Source organism: Drosophila navojoa, chromosome 2 (genome assembly GCF_054131105.1).
Source record: "Drosophila navojoa isolate 15081-1374.11 chromosome 2, UAZ_NAV_1.0, whole genome shotgun sequence".
NCBI lineage: Eukaryota > Metazoa > Arthropoda > Insecta > Diptera > Drosophilidae > Drosophila > Drosophila navojoa.
Genome location: NC_142890.1, coordinates 21,909,497 through 21,925,966, shown reverse-complemented (window position 1 = coordinate 21,925,966; position 16,470 = coordinate 21,909,497). Strand labels below are relative to the sequence as shown.

The 16,470-nt window shown below is 42.3% G+C and overlaps 4 protein-coding genes across 4 annotated transcripts; 2 read left to right on the top strand and 2 right to left on the bottom strand.

Annotated features, from left to right (window-relative positions):
- Positions 1-735: 735 nt before the first annotated feature.
- On the top strand, positions 736-2,004 carry LOC115563515 (uncharacterized). The gene is given in 3 exon segments (XM_089256734.1): positions 736-752; positions 1,620-1,830; positions 1,832-2,004. Coding segments are annotated over 3 exon segments (381 nt in total). The 3' UTR covers positions 1,985-2,004.
- A 731-nt stretch (positions 2,005-2,735) lies between these two features.
- Positions 2,736-3,271, bottom strand: LOC115563517 (hepatoma-derived growth factor). The gene has a single exon (XM_030386606.2). The coding sequence runs from the start codon at positions 3,230-3,232 to the stop codon at positions 2,819-2,821; it is 414 nt and encodes a 137-aa protein (XP_030242466.2). The 5' UTR covers positions 3,233-3,271; the 3' UTR covers positions 2,736-2,818.
- Positions 3,272-10,802: 7,531 nt separating this feature from the next.
- On the top strand, positions 10,803-12,375 carry Ipp (inositol polyphosphate 1-phosphatase). Its single transcript, XM_030386604.2, has 2 exons — positions 10,803-11,391; positions 11,445-12,375. The coding sequence occupies exons 1-2, from the start codon at positions 10,911-10,913 to the stop codon at positions 12,080-12,082; spliced, it is 1,119 nt and encodes a 372-aa protein (XP_030242464.1). The 5' UTR covers positions 10,803-10,910; the 3' UTR covers positions 12,083-12,375.
- Positions 12,317-16,141, bottom strand: Kots (Kotsubu). Its single transcript, XM_030386603.2, has 5 exons — positions 15,569-16,141; positions 13,805-15,251; positions 12,949-13,739; positions 12,695-12,891; positions 12,317-12,625 (listed from the first exon to the last, which is right to left on the bottom strand). The coding sequence occupies exons 1-5, from the start codon at positions 15,709-15,711 to the stop codon at positions 12,474-12,476; spliced, it is 2,730 nt and encodes a 909-aa protein (XP_030242463.1). The 5' UTR covers positions 15,712-16,141; the 3' UTR covers positions 12,317-12,473.
- Between the last annotated feature and the right edge of the window lie 329 nt (positions 16,142-16,470).

The window sequence follows — 16,470 nt, the reverse complement described above, 5'->3', positions numbered from 1 at the left end:
GAATTGCGCAAGTTTGGAAGCAAAATTCCGGATATTTCTCTGAGTGTATCATAAAAATTCTCCATATGCTATCGACACAAATAAATGAGTTCATTAATCAATTTTGTCACAAAGTAACCATAAAAAAGAGCACCTCAAATGTCAATATATGAGCATAATAAAGTGAATATCATTTTTAATGTTGCAAACTTTTATGTTAATTTGCCATTTGGGGCATAACTTAATTAGCCGCGGGGACGGGGGACGCGACGCACGGCCTAAAAAGTTGTTCGGCTTTTGGCACAAATCAATTAATGTTTACAGCCAGCAAAGTATCCAACGGAATGGGAATGGGACAAAGACTGTGTCCCATTGTTGATGCCACCCACTGTGCGCACGAGTGCAAATAAAAATCGTAGCCGCTTTGCATATTGAATTCGTTATTTCTCGCTGGTGTGGCATGTTTTTGATGGCAAGCCTCTGGCTGAAGCAAACATCCAATTATGAATGATGACATCGAATCGTGCCGTTTTCACCTGCTGACCCATAGAAATTTACGACTTGATTATGCGTTGCGACTGCAATGTGGCCCGACTTGGAATCGATTGCGTCTGTGACACATTACATGACAGTTATGAATTGTAACAAGCGAGCAATGGGCACTCAGGGGAGGGTAGATAGATCCCCATTCGTTTCCAATAGGGGTTGGCCTCGTGTAACCGCTAATAATCGCATGTGTGCATCTAGCTCTTAACAATGGCCGTCAAAAAGGCGCAAAATTAAGTCCCTGATTGACCTATCAAATTTGTTGTAGTTTATTATGCTGCGTGTGGTTACACTGCACAACAAAACAGGGGATTGGATGAAAATTAGCTGATTTTAAATGTTCTCAATATGCAAACGATGTGTTACAGTGTTGCATAGGGCGGCATTAAATAGGGATGTGTAATCTTTTCAATTTGCCTATCGTTGACTGACAATAATCGCATATTAAAGACTATCGATTAACTTTAATTATATATATTTACTTTGTCATTGAATGTATTTTGAATTTTATTTGAAGACATTTTTATATGCTGCCCAGTGTTAATTTTAATATAGAATTCATATTTCGAATCCACCTTGCATTATCCAATTAGCTATCGTGTTTCTTTTCCCCAGAGTCTGCATTCTGCGATCTCTAATCCAGGCAAATTTAATTGCCAAAATTTTATGAATGTTCGAGGACCAAATAAACCTGCAGACATTTGGGACTTTTAATTAAAATGCTATTGTTTTGCTATCGGTTATCGAGCCACCCAATTATGCGATAAAACAAATATTTGTTTGTACATATGTATGTATGTACATATCTAGACACACACGCATACATACATATATATGTATGTATGTACCTTCATATATTCACTCCAATTAGCTGTCCACGCTGGTGCTATTGGAAAACGTCTGATAAATTAGCAAATTTTAATTTGATTTCCTAAGCAAATTTCCGCCGAAAGCTTTTGGCCATTTGTGTCGTTTCTTTTGGTTTTCCGTGCTCGCCGTGCGGTTGCAACGAATAAACAAAGTAAATTTATGGCCTCGGGCTGTAAGGCACACGTGTGCGACATGCCCACACATTGACACCTTTTGGTGGCCAGATCTGGCTGCCCCTGGCAGCGCACTCCTGCTCCACGTCCGGCGCGCCGTGGTCAGCCACCTGCCATCCAGTTTTGTACAGTTGCAGGTCCCTTGGCGCGCTTTGTTTTTGTTTATGCTGGGCAGGCACAAGCTGACAATGCTCCATCATGTCCAGCGTACGTGCGGCCAAACAAATTACAGGGGCACTGCGTCACCTGCAGGAATTTCCAAGTCTACATTGTCAAATGCCATCAAAAGTTGTTGGACATGTCGTAACATTAATTTGACATTTTACTGCCCTGGACGTGGGCCAAGGGATCGTGTGAGTGAAAATCCACAACCAAAAACAAACGAAGGGAGAGTGGAACGAATTATGCGTAACTAGTCAACTCCTTAAGAAATCTGTCCAGGCGGCCGACCGCAACGACACTGGACAGCTGTCAAGGATGCTGCTAACTGCTAGCTGCGAAGATATCGCAGGCAGATGATGCAAGCTGTTGGACGCCCTAAAAGCTCCACGGCATATCTGTTGTTGCTGCCAAATCTCGTTGCAGAGCTAGTGAATCTGATTTGTGGTCAACTGCAACAGCCGTTGCAGCCACAGCATCCGTCTTGTTAACCCAAATAAATATCTGGCGAGGCTGCCACCACAGATGCTGGCAATGTAACAACTGCGCAGCGATTAATTTGCTGCGGTTCAGATAATTTGTTAATATTAAACGAGATCCCAGCAGCTACTGCTCCCCCTCCCCCTTCGATTCAGCACGGAGCCGGCTGTTTGATGGCCAGCGCACTTTTTACGATTGCCATTAAGCTAAACTATGCCCGCTCTGCAGGCTGAAGCCCCTGTCCACAGGGTGACTCGGACTTTGCTGATGGCGCGCAATTTAATGCGTTGCCATTTGGGCGGCAATCGAAACGTGTATCCGACGCTTTTCTGATTAACTGTGCGGCATACACACACACACGTATATTCTCTTTGTTTGAGTCACGCAGCGGCCATTACGGGCGCAAACACGCCCACGCGATAAACACAACAGCCCCGAAATCCTTAATTGCCACGTGACGCCGGATTGCCACGAAGCTGCGCCAATTACCAAAAAAAAAAACCACAACATAAAAGAAACGAGAAAAAAAAACTTAAAAACATGTCCATCTTATGTATTTGATAAATTCCATTTCCACTTTGTGCAAACTTAAACAACGTAATTCGGACGCTCTAGTCCGAGTCCCCGGTTATATGTATGAAGGGAAGAGTCGCTTCATCCGCCTTCTTCTTCCTGGATCTGGTGAAGGCGGCGACTTGACTACGGGCGCTCTGCACCTTCGCCTTGAAATAGCCCTCATCCTCACGTGGTCGCGCCAGCGACTTCTCTGCGTCCTCCATGGCCTCCCGAAATCCACCGTACTGCTTCTGCTTCATCTGGCCAAAGCGCACTTTGTTCGCCTCGAAGTCGAACAGCTGCGAGCCGCGCACCTTGGCGACGTTGCAAGTGCCGTAGAAGTACACCTGATAGATGTTGCCGTCCTCCTGCAGCACACGCGCCGTCCAGGCGCGAAACCCACGCACCTTCGCGAACACAAAGTCGCCCACTTTGATCTGCTTCGGCTCTTTGGTTTTCTTGCGACCCATTTCTTGAACTTGCGCGTTGCATGAATCTAATTGCGTATCGCCGGCTTCTGCTCTGCGCAAGCGTTGCCAGATCGCTGACTCGCATGCACTGAGGCATTTTTTAGCTTTTTTCTCATCTGGATTTCTTAAGGCTCGACTGCAGCTAAAATTTGAAAACGGTGGCAAGCCTTCTGGATTGAAAATGCTACATTTCAGTTCAGTCAAGTCTTTTTTTAAATTCTGTATGTTTACAATTAATTAAAACTAATTACAAAATTAAATGAAATCGAGCAAAAAATAGTTTAATGAACATACAAATGTTCATTTAATATGAATTTATTACATAAAACCATTTAGCTATTTTTGCTTGCCTTTCGAGCTAGATCTGGCTTTTTGTATGCTGGAAAACATGGCAACACTGCATGCTTTCGTCCAGTGTTGGTTAGCGCGCGCCAGCTCGAAATTTGTATGCCAACCGAAATTTGGGTCAAGCCGAGTTAATGCTTTCTTAATAAGCTGATCAAGCCACAGCAAACAGCAAACAGCGACAGGCAACAGGCATTGCATTCGCATTCGCATTCGCATTCGCATTCGCATTCGCATTCGCATTTGCATTAGCGTCTATTCGCGCACACATGCGTCGGAATCGCTGGGCTGGACAATTCTGTTTAAGGTTTTCGCTCACGTTTCCCGTATTATGTGCAAATTGGCTTTTTAAATTGTCGACTTGGCTAAGCCAAACGCAACTACACTTTATGGCCGGGCTTCGTGCTGCATTTTAAACCATGCGAAAATTTCCGCAAAAACCTTAAAGCGAGCTAGCCACATACATAGCTACATAGACCCTTTAACGGTCGCCCCCTGCGCTGCGGCTTGTTAACTCAATTATAATTATTATTATGGCTAAATTGCATTATTTAACAGGCGTAATTGGCACTCTATTAAGAATGTAGATTAAACTGTAGCTGGGCGAGATGAAGGCACTCACATGGCTAAGACTTTTCAGCTAATGAGAACGATTCGCATTAATATTTGGTTTTATAATCGACTGACTGATAATGATTATTCATTCACAGCTGCTGCTGCTGCATCTGAAATCCATTCTTGCACGGCCGAGGCAGAGGCCCACACCCACTTGACTGTCACTCGGCGTGACAGTGCTCAGAATTCAATTAGGAAAAGCAATTTACGACCCAGCCACGGGACATAATACTAATACCAGCAGCGACGACGGACACCGGGCCGGCTGGACATGAGCCCAGTCGTAGCCCGCCACAAAGCACATTAAGCAAACAAGCTGAAGGCGGCACGGGGGCATAAGCTACGCATGTAATTTGTAAGTAATTTTTTCAACTATCAACGTCCCAGACAAACGACGACGACGACGACGATGACGGCCACGCATTGTGGCAGCCATAACGCATTACAAGCCAGGGTGGGGCAGAGCTGGGGGCATGATTCAGGCAGGCACCGAGGCAGGCAGGCACAAGCCGGTACGCCAAGCTGAAAAAAATGAAGTAACGAAAGCATTGAATGACCAACTGAATGACTCTGGCAATGTGTATGGGAACGGGAATGGCCATGGCCATGGCAGGGACAGCCACAAAGCTAGGCATAAATTATGAATCATTTAGACGCTTCCTTATGACACCAAACCGAAGAAGCCACCAGGCTCTAGCAGCGTGGCCAAGCCAATTGCCCAGCTAGGCGAGCAGGTGATTAACAGACGACTGCAGCTCCACTCTTCGCCTGGCCAGAGAAACTAACGCATATTTATGGCATCGCCTCGTGCCTCGAGTCTCCCTGCTTCAGTTCTCTGACATTTCATTGGCTTGGCCATTGTCGATGTTTATGCAATACTCAAATTGATATCAGAGTCTAAATACTACTCCCAATCAGCAATCGTATATATTCATACGCTCAGTTAAGTAAAGTTCTGCTTCTCTGCGCCTAGAGGATTGTTATTGCTCACGCATTTTCAGGCACCTTGCAACAAAAGACTTAAGACACGAACTTGGCCCGCAAGTCACATTTCCTGCCCGGCACGCAAAGTGCGCAAACTGCGAACACCTTTTGCATAAATTGCAATAACTGCAACTAAAGACAATTAAAAAACTCTCTAATTAAGTGATTAAAACCGCACACAGACATCATATTATGGAAATATGCGAGTCAATAAAACTCACACACACACACACACAGACGGCCACTTGGCCACATCTACACACCACCTCCCCCTCTCTGCACCCTACGCCCTGCTTATCGGCCATATGTGCTTGCAGTTTTTCCAGGAACAAACACGCTTTTGCATTTTAATGCCATACAAATGAGGCGACGAGCGGGCATGGCAAACGAGCCGCAGCGGCTCAAATGTGTGTCGGCCATGTGGAGGTGTCGCTGTGCGCGTGTGTGCAGGTGAGTGTAGCCAGCACGCACACACACACACACTCATACACACGCACACATTGGCATTGGCTTGTTTCTGACTAATAAATGCCTTTTTAATGAATAAATCACTCAGAGATAAGCATCTCTTAATAACGTTCATTTAAAGCAGCGAAAACAAAACACACTCCAACAAATAAACAAGCCACGCACACACACACACACACACGCACACAGAGACACGGTTGCTTATGTGAATCGAAAGCAGCGCCCAAAGACTTGACTTGGCTCTGACTCTCAGCATTTACTTTGAGCTACTTTGCGAGATTGGCGCTAGAGACGCAAGAGCTCTCTCTACTCTTCTCTCTCACTCACTCTCTCTCTCTCTCTCTCACTCACTCTCTCTCTCTCTTTTATACAGTGACTGCTGTAAGTCACCCACTGCTGATGTCTGCAAGTGCCACAAATTTATTTATATGTCTTCTTCATGTCAGTCCGCTGGCAACTAGCGACAAGGACTAGATGAGTAGGTTTGACATAGGCAGCTCGCCTGTCACAGTGCTCCGATATGATTTTTAATAATTTCTAGCCATGCGGAGCGCATTGCCATGCCGAGCACGCTGCACAGGTAGCCGGGCAGCCGGGCAGTCGGGCAGCCGTTCTCAGAGTTGTCCGCTGCCGCAATCATCAATGTCAATTAAATGTTAATGCCAAATCGGAGAAGCGCGCTGCGTGTGGGTGTTGAGCAGGATATGGGCATTGGAATGCAAGGTGTCTGCAGCAAATGAAGCTATCGCCATTCCAGCAATATACCTTATGCGCATGTACACATATGGACAGGGTCAGGACCCCGGGCCTTGTCTATGGAAAGGCTGCCACAATTCACAATTCATTGGCCGGCGCGTAAATCTTCAACTAACGCCTCCCCAATGCAGAAATCTACATATTAACGCCACAGCGGAGCTGGAGCCGGAGCCGGCTCAATGGCAACGGACAGCGCCACAATTGCCACAGACTGGCCGGGGCCAGGTCTGCGACCCAAAACGACGATCATTTACTTTATGATCACTTGAAAACCAATCAAGCATAATAAATAATATCGGCGAGTGGGCCAAGTGGGGCGCGGGACAGGAAATCGCACTCACACACAGCAAGAGGCAGACAGAGACAGAAAGATAGAGAGAGAGAATGAGAGAGACAGACACAAACATATTAAATTATATTCACACTCTGGCCCCCAGAAAATGAAATGGTTTTAAATATGGTGGAAAGCCAAACAAGCCAGAGTCATGAAGCTGATCGCGCCGAGATCAGCAAACAGTACAACAACGTCAATGGTCAAAAAAGGAGGCAGGATGCGTTCTAGCCACAATCCCATCCAGAGGCCATTAAGCATGCCTCTGCATTGGCAGACACACAGACCCCAGACCCAGACCCAGACCCAGTCCCAAACCCAAGCCCAAACGCAGACCCCCCTCTCTCCACTCTCCAGGCATCCACAACTCTGGCCAGAGGTGAGACCTGAACTTGCTCTCGCTCCACGGGCAGCCTCAGCCCAGCACGCTCGACATGGTCCGTGCAACGTTCGCTCGCTTATCATCATAACAATAATGTTAAAGTGGCAAAATGGCAAACGTTGCGTAAAATCCATAAAATTTATATGCACTCGCCCGAGAATCACATTTGTATCCCCACACGATTGTACTTCCGCTCGATATGCGATCAACTGTTAGGATAGTGCACACCACCAGGGCTCGGCAGCATAAACTAATTTCAATTCTATGCCTGTCAAATATATTGAGAATGATGCGGCTAAGAGGTAAGTGTTTATCGTTAAAATTTTGTTGATACTCATTGGATCGTTTTAGATATAGTTCAATATATGTAATTATATTATAAAAACAAAGTTGACCTGTATAAGATTGGATTTGTATGAAAAATTATGAGAGAGAAAGAGTGAGAAAAGGAGAGGGGGGGGGGGGGGGGGGGGGGGGGGAGGCAGCCTCATGAACCATGCAGCTTTTGTATTTATAAATTAATGTCGACTTATAATGCAGAGGGTCTATAAATAAATGAATGGATTTAAAAGACTCAACCATATAACATAACCTAGAAACTTAAATCCAAGACTTAAATTCTCTAAATTGCGGGCTTAACAGAAACGAAATTTGTTTTATTAGTGTAGGGAGGAAGAGCTAATATAATACTCTTCTTGTTGCTTAAAATGTAAATTGTAAATTCGTCCATTTCATTCTAATAAATTGTTTGTATTATATTTCGAAAATTATAAAATATTTTATTTTTAAACTGAAAGAAAAATATCGGAAATTATCTAAAATTACGTTCAATTTTATCAAGCGCTAAATAGTAATTTTTCAGAAAATCAATCAGTGAATACAAACTTTCTTATTACAGATATTAAGTAGTGGCATAAAATAACAACTCATGGATGTTAACCGACGCTATAGAAGATAACAATTCAAAAAACTACAATCCTTTAAATGCAATTTGAACCTACAAAATTTTGGCTTTTATATTGTTATCATTAAAATCCATAAGCAGAGGCAAGCAAGAGTCATAATTACAAATATCATTGAAGCAACGAAACCTTTCTCCATTGCAATAGTGAGTGGGTGCTGGGCTCCCATCAGATGGGGAGCCAGTCGGCAATTGCGCCAATCGAAAACTGGTAAAGACAAGTTCTATGTTCAATGGGTAGACATTTTGCAGCAGACTCTAGGTGCCGTCTGGCTCTCTCGCTCTGGCATGCAGCGCTAACTTGTGGGCCAGCAAGACTTTTTATTGTCACCAAGCGGTTTGCAGGTTGCAGACTACTTGGCTAATTAATGGAGACGTCGCTCAGTTCGCTGGCCTCTTAAGTTGGCAACGCCCCCAATACAGAGAGGCGCAAAATTGAGATATTAAAAGCATTGTCAGTTTTGTTGTGGCATCTATTTAATAATCCAGTTAGCATCAAGGCGAAAACCACACAGAGATGATCAACGCAAAACAAACTTGTAGAAACAAAATTATTCAAACTCGTTTGAAACACCTCAGGGGAGGAGCCGTCGCAGCTCAGGCAACGAACAGCATTGTGGCCATAACAGAAATCAAGTCACAACTAATTTAAATATTTATACACAACGCGAGATGCGACGACTGGCTTATATTTCGTTTTTGGCGATTAATTAAAGACTCATTAAGAATTTGTTTAGCTCAAGCGATTAATTAAAAGGCTGTTAGACCTGGCAAAGGGTACACAAAGCATTCGAACAAAGCCACGGCCCCAAACATATGTGGCATATCTCAGACAGCCGTAATGAATAAATTTGTTTGAAATTCGCTTTCGTTATTTGAATAAGCAAAACAAAAGACTTTGGCGACAAACTTGCTGCGACAATTACAGCAACGTCAATATTAACATCTGTTTGTTTATACCCTTCTCAAGAGCCTTTTAACTCTATTGAGAAATATGTTGAATTCGCTAATAGCATATAGTATATGTATTTGTATTCAGTATTCAGTATGCAAATCAAAACTTAAAAGTTTTATTGGAACGCTTCTTAGATTCGTAAATTCCTTAATTTTATTATTGCTGAATTCTTCCTAGAGTTTTTATTTTTATGGCAATACAATTTTATAAATTGACTAGATTGAATTTGTATATCCGAATTTCTGTATTCTTTTTGCAATCTTTTTTTTTTTTATATATTTTTAATGCCTGTTAGACTATCATTATGCTTGAGTCTTATTTATATATTATATATATATATATATATATACTTATAAATCGCTCACAGTCAAGTTAAAGTAGATAAGGATCTTTAAAAAATGTTGAGGAATTTCATTATTACATTATTAGGATTCATTTAAGATACATAAGGAATACAAATCGTTTGCTTTACAAGTTTTCATTAGACTTAACTTGATCTGAGCGATTTTCACATACATAGTTCTTTACACAGACATCTCATCTAAATCAAACGTACTTTTATAGTCTCTATATGGCGAATATAAAGATATGTACACATGTTGTATAAGAAGTATAGGGTGTTTATTATTTTGAGCAAGCCAACTTAATAGGGAGTTAAGTCCCTGAAGATGACGAATACTGCAGCTCTGAGCTGTATGAAATGAACAAGGCTTGAAAAATCGGTTGCCAAAAAGTTGAAGCAGGAAAAGAAATTGAAATGTCAAAAAGAGTTAAAAAGTCGTCCAAAAAGAAAAACGACACACATATGTTGCAGCGATTGTTGTTGTTGTTGCTGTTGTAGCAACCCGCATGAATATTAACACATTATAAGCAACGCGTGCGTTTGAGTGAAAAATTAGCTCAGAGAGAATCCATGTTGTTGTTGTTGTTGTTGCTTCGGCTGCTGCTGCTGCAGTTGCTGCGTGGCGTAAATTATGCAAAGTCATCAAGTCAACGTTATCCAAACATCAATTGCTCGGCCTGGACGCTGTATGCGGCTGCTGCCTGGGAAAATTAGCATAAGCCAAGCGATACACGAATAACTTGGCCCGTAGGGCATTCAATTCTGTTGCAGCGGGGCGTGGCATGGGGCAAGGGAAGCTGGCATTGCAAGAATGCGTAGTCGTTGCCACATTGATGCAGTCACTTTGATAGCGCGACATTAGCAGCAATTTATATGCAAATGCGCCAATGCAGGCGCTGGGATGCGGCTCGAGAGCTGATTGATGATCCCATTTCATAAGATGATAGCGAAATGAGTGAGCGAGTGAGACAGAGCATCATTAATGCGAATCATTAGCGGTGCTCGGCGATAAGATCGGGTGCAAATTGTGCAGCGGCAGCAGCATCATCATCAGCACCAGTCGTTGTAGTACTCGTTCTTCTTATTACGCCCCAAACATCATTTATAAATTTGTCTGCACTCGCTAAATGGGGCGGCGAGTGCGTAATTATTAATTGCCAATTAAAATCTGGTTCAATAAAGATGTGATTGCCGCGACAGATCCTTGAGCACAACTGAATATTTAGTTCCAGAATTTAAAACTGCATTGCGTAAAATATTCATATTATTATCATTTTATCTTATGGTGTATGTTTATACAACTATTTTTATGCATTCGCACTTATTTATTTACTCACAAAGTTAAGATTCAAATAAGTTACCAACGAGTTGGCACTACCAAAAACATCGCATGATATCGATATATATTTTCACGCTGTGGCGGCCGTCGATGCCTGATATACCACAATTACAAGTTGTACGTCTGCATCTGAAGTGAAACCTTAAAAACGAAGCAAAAGCGATAAAAGTATGCAATAATAATTAAGATATGTATAGAGATGACGGAGAATATCAACTTGCTTCGAGTTTTAATTAACTGTGCAGAAAAAGCGGCAAATATTGCCCGCGTCTGTCGCTCCAATGAAGATTTATTAGCGCTGCTCGTTCAGGAGAAAACTGGAGCAGAAGCCAACCAACGTTTCGAGCATGATTTTAAGACACTGGCTGATGTGTTAATCCAGGAAACTATAAGGCATGAGGTTGGCAAACTGTTTCCAGAGATGCGTGAATCAATTCTTGGTGAAGAATCGACACACTTCACCAATAAACTTGGCCAGGAAATAACAATAGCTGTGGGCGACACAGCAGTGGAAACTGCTGCAGGATTGGAGGCGGTACTCGATGGCCATAGGAAAGCAGCCGAAGCATTGGCGGCCGAGGTGCATCGGAGCGTCGACTACGATACAACTCTGGAAAATCTTCCGGAGCTACCTGAAACACTCGACTATAGTAATTTAGGCATTTGGATAGATCCTATTGGTATGGTAAATACTTTAGCTACACCGGTGTTGATAACAATCGTTCAATTCCAGATGCCACTGCCGAATACATTTCCGGCGATTCCATATTTACTGACTTCCCTGGCATCACTTCCACAGGCCTGGACTGCGTTACCGTATTAATTGGCGTCTATGAACGAGACAGCGGTGTGCCTGTAATTGGCATAGTCTCTCAGCCATTTGGGCATAAGTTAAAGGAAAACGTGTACAGTTCCTCCTTAAATTGGGGAGTCTGCTTGCCCACTCTGAAGTGCCACAACTGCAAGTCAGACTCAAGCGAACGTCGAGCAAATAGAAAAATAGGAATATTCTCCACATCGGAGCAGGCCGAGATATTACAGCATTTTCTCGACCTAAATTATGAACTGGCCTTTTCAGCAGGAGCTGGCCACAAGGCGCTAAAAGTGATCTCCAATGAAGCGGACATCTACCTGCTCAGCAAAGGTTCCACATTCCGTTGGGATACATGCGGTCCCCAAGCGATTCTTCGCGCACTTGGAGGCGATGTGCTCGACTACGTTGCCAGCGTCAATCAGCAGCAACCTGTGCCAATAAACTACATCGACAAATCAGAATCCGACGCGGATTGGAAGTGTAACTCAAATGGGTTGATAGCCGTGCGAGATTTAGCGATCTTAAATGAAATCCTTAAGAAATTTGCTGAGAACTGAGTGTTGTTACCAATGTTTGTCCTCTTTGATATTGTTGTTGTAACTGAGCTGTTGATGTTTGTACCTTACAAAAACTAAAACTCGAATGCTTTTCATTTATCTCAAACAATCTACATGTGTCCCCACTTAAATTGGTGGATTGAACGTATTCTATATATTTATTGATTTATTTATGATATTTTAAGCCATGCTATAGATGTACATACGACATATGTACATAAATAATACGCAAAATTGTATAGTCAAACAATAAAAATGTATTTTTTATTTTAAGTTTCTCAGAAACGAAAGTATCGATACTTTTCAATTACTTATCAACATAATTAAGGCTTCTCCATAGCTTCCATAGCATTAGTAGATCAGTTTTTAAGATAGTTAGATACGTAGCAGTTTAAATCTTTTCCTTCGACAATATTTGATTCAATGTCGGAATTTTAAGCGTGCGTGAGTTGGGCTCCGGTCCTTCGAGCACATCACACATAATCTTATTTGCATCAGCCAGATACTTCTCAAGATGCACAAATGGTTTATTTTTATCGAAACCTATAAATAAACGGTATTAAACGGGATTATTGAATATTAATAGCAACGAAGTCCCCGTTTTATATTTACCATCGATAAAACATTTTGTAGCATAGACACAGTGAAGCAGTTGGCTTGAAATTGGTTTGATCTGCTGCATGGGAACCAATTCTACGTTTCCAAAGTCACAATACAAAATAGACACTTTTTCCCCAGCAACCTGTTTGCAAACACCTCGGTACCAGGAATTGTCTTCTGAATACAAGGTAAGACACAACTCGCCAACCCTGTTCGAAAAAGCACAATAGAAATAATTGATCAACTTGCTACATTGCATCACTTACTCAGGTAAAAAGCCAGGCTGCAGTTTATCATCGTCACTTCCAAGCTGGGCAACAAGATTGAGAAAGTTCTGTAGATGTTCAGCCTCCTCCTCGTTGTCGATGAAACAAGCTGTAACGTATCCTAAGTTTTCCAGTCCAACAGCATTTAAAATTATAACTTCCATATTCACGCCCAGTGGCAGGAGACGACGTTCCAAGTCATTGAAGTAATATCGTTGGACCTGCTTAGAGGATTTCTCACTCTTCTCACTCGGTGGTGAAGTTGGTGGTGAAGGTGGCAACGGAGGTAGACTATTCTTTCTAACATTTTGAGTAACTGACGATTTGAGTAGCTCTCGCTCAATTGAAGACACCTCAGGTAAGTCCTCATTCAAAATGGCTGATGATTTCTTTAGGTCTCGCTCTATAGTGGATAAACCAGGTAAGGGCACAGCCGGGTTAAGCTCGACTGCAATAGGAGTAAACAACACTGGAAGCATGCGAGTCATCAACGAATTCGGCTCGGCCGTTAAATCAAGCAAATCAACAATATTTCTATCGCAACTATCAAATTTCACAAGCAAATCCATTTTATTTTCATGCAGCCTCTTTAGGATCTGCATGGCAACTGAATTCGGCGGCACTGCTTCTGGCGGTATGTTGCAGATGGTTTTTATTTGGACGCGGCAGTGGCTAACAGGTAGATTCTCAACAAATCGACATGGCCTGCGTAGATTGGCGCCTACCACGAGATGCATGGAGCCAGTGTCGATGTTTCGAACGCCAAACTTATTGTTGTCCAAAGAAACAACCTGCAATATATAATAGAAATGTTGAATCGAATTCAAGCCGAAAATCTCATCTATTTTTAACTTGCCTCGGCCCGGTAGTTGCCACGACTGGAGCATACAACAAGTACAATGTCTCCAATGATAATCTCTTTAAAGTCGTCGACTGGCATACATTTGGTCTCCACCCAATTGAATATATTTCCGTATTGCTTGCACTGCACGGAACTAATGCAGACCTCCTTGTAGTTAACAATGTGCGATATATACACCAAGTCGTCGTTTTCAATGGGATGCCGCCAATACTTGAGCCCGATTTGGTTTATTGAACCTAAGAAGGATCTTGCGAGCACTGCGCACACCTGATTTTCGTTTGAGTACAGCGCTGCCTTTGCAACGCGCAGCTTGTCTTTGTCCCTTCCTGTCAGGCTGTCCTTGTTAAACTTAATAGACAGATCCGGACCGTATTGCGTCAAATGATCTTTTAAGGTGCCAACCTGCTCATCTTCAAGGCTGACGGCAAACACGCGCATTGGTAGGCCGACAAACTTATTGGGAATGCGGCACACCTCGCTAGTCAAAGAAATGCGTCCCTCGTCCATCTCGTACACCAAAAACAACCTAGGGTCATCGATATAGTCTATCAGTAGAGCACGCCGATAACCTTGATTAGTGCGAGCTGCCATATGGACGGTTGGTACGTTCGGTGAAAAGTCTTCCTTAAATGGCGTACCAGGCTTATTCTTCAGGCTGGCGTTTAGCTCATCATTTAAATTACTTATCGCTTTGAGTTGCACTAAACCTACTTGCGGTTCCTCGTTACTCTGCAAAATCTTTATGACCCTCACTGCCGGTTCTATGACCAGCAATTCATATGGTAAACAAAGGGGAACAATCAATCTCTTCAGTTCTGCCTGCTCTACACCATCGACTGTCTTGCTACCTAGCAGGCGCAAAGTCAGATTCTTGTTGATCCGCACGCCCGTGTTGTTGGGCAGTTTCACCCGGAATGAATAAGCTTTGTATTGCGACATTCGCGGCACTGCCCGATAAATGTTTTGCGACATGCAAGAAACCACTGTGCCGTAGTCAATGAGGCGCACGTCAGCATATTCGGCGGACACATTCACATTCAACACCTCGCCCCTATACATTTTATGGTCAACAGCGGCGCCAACCAAGATGCCTGTAGATAGATCGTGAATTGAGAACGGTTTCTGGTGCTGCATGCTGCGCGCAATGTTGTTAGTTAGACGCTCAACGCTCTCAATATTGGCCACATCCATTACCCAAATGGGCCCTTCAGCTTCCATGCAAGTGACGCGACACTCGAAAAAATCCATTGTTGACGGCATCATATAATTTCGCCATTCTTGACTCCAGTTACTTCCGCTTGATTCCTCAATTGACAATTTCCTTACCATAGATGTCATTTTTTCAGTGGGATATTCCTTTGTGATCGTTACGTTGTGGGCAGCAGCCAAATCGTGCGACACAGTCGGCATTGGTTTGATGGGTCTAATACTCACCAAACCGCTACAAAAAATTAGCAGTTTAGCGTTAGTTTAGAGATTCAACATTGAATTATTTTAAAATTTCAATAATGTGGTATGAGCTTATATGCAGTTGTGGGAAATAATTTGTGTGGTACAATTTTTCTAATTTGCTTTGGTCACATTTTTCAACAAAAAATACAAATTCTTCATTTCTTTGCTATTCCAAGAGAAGTAATTAAGATTGTCATTTCTAGAATTGCATGCATACATACATATGTATTTTGTTTTTTAAACTTACGGCTTCAGGGTAAATACATATGTATATTTGTATGTATGTATTTTTTTTTTTAAACTTACGGCATCAAGGTGCAAACATATTTATGACTCTGCCAATCCTTGCGCTGGCACACGTCGTTGCAGTAGGGTTCTCCGCAACGTTGGCACATTAAGTTGGCAGAAATGCCGCAAATTGTGCATAGCAGTTTATTGTCTGTATCCATGATGGTTGCGAGTACCCGCGCTGCACAGAGAGAACGTTTCTAAAGTAAGGGACAAGCACTGTCAATACAGAAACGTAGAAACAGAATATGGCCGATATAACGGTAGTTTACGTGACACAAATATGTATATATATGAATGAAATTGGAAGTAAATATCACGATGGACAGAAATTGTAGAATGTGCACAACCCACAATGAAATTTCTGATTTTTTCGACAATCGGCGATTAAAGAAACGCAAACAAATATGGCCTCTATAACGGTTGTTCACTTAAAGCGTGCCCGAAAATTATTATTTATGAAATTGAAAGCAATTATCACGACGGGCACAGATTATAGAATATGGACTGTACACTGTATGATTAGCAATATTTTATTTTAAATGCTTAAATGTATGTTCTGACTTTTTGAAAAATTACAGATTATTTAATTCGCGCAATGTTTCTTCTGCAGCTTTGAAGCATTTAAAACGGAAGTAGAATTGCAAAGTATCGATACATCCCTTTTTCGCCCGCACTCTTTATACTTGACATTTTACTCAACTGACACTGTATTGGACAGCTAAATGTTAGCGGATTCTGCCATGTTAAAATGCTACAGAATCACTATGCATGGTATTTTCCAATGTCACTGTAAATGATGATTTTCCTTAAAATGGTTTAGTTAATTCAATGGATTCGTTAAATTTCTATGACGAATAAAATAAAATAATTTTATTTTTTTTCACTTACACGCAATAATGCTTTTTGGATTGCAAAGC

What these genes read in the sequence shown, in the direction of transcription:
- LOC115563517 (XM_030386606.2), bottom strand. Translation starts at nt 3,232, where the DNA reads ATGGGTCGCAAGAAAACCAAAGAGCCGAAGCAGATCAAAGTGGGCGAC.
- Kots (XM_030386603.2), bottom strand. Translation starts at nt 15,711, where the DNA reads ATGGATACAGACAATAAACTGCTATGCACAATTTGCGGCATTTCTGCC. An exon ending in TATGTTTGCACCTTGATGCC is followed by an intron (nt 15,252 to 15,568) that starts GTAAGTTTAAAA and finishes AATTTTTTGTAG; the next exon opens with CGGTTTGGTGAGTATTAGAC. An exon ending in TACAAAATGTTTTATCGATG is followed by an intron (nt 12,626 to 12,694) that starts GTAAATATAAAA and finishes GTTTATTTATAG; the next exon opens with GTTTCGATAAAAATAAACCA.
- Ipp (XM_030386604.2), top strand. Translation starts at nt 10,911, where the DNA reads ATGACGGAGAATATCAACTTGCTTCGAGTTTTAATTAACTGTGCAGAA. An exon ending in CATTTGGATAGATCCTATTG is followed by an intron (nt 11,392 to 11,444) that starts GTATGGTAAATA and finishes GTTCAATTCCAG; the next exon opens with ATGCCACTGCCGAATACATT.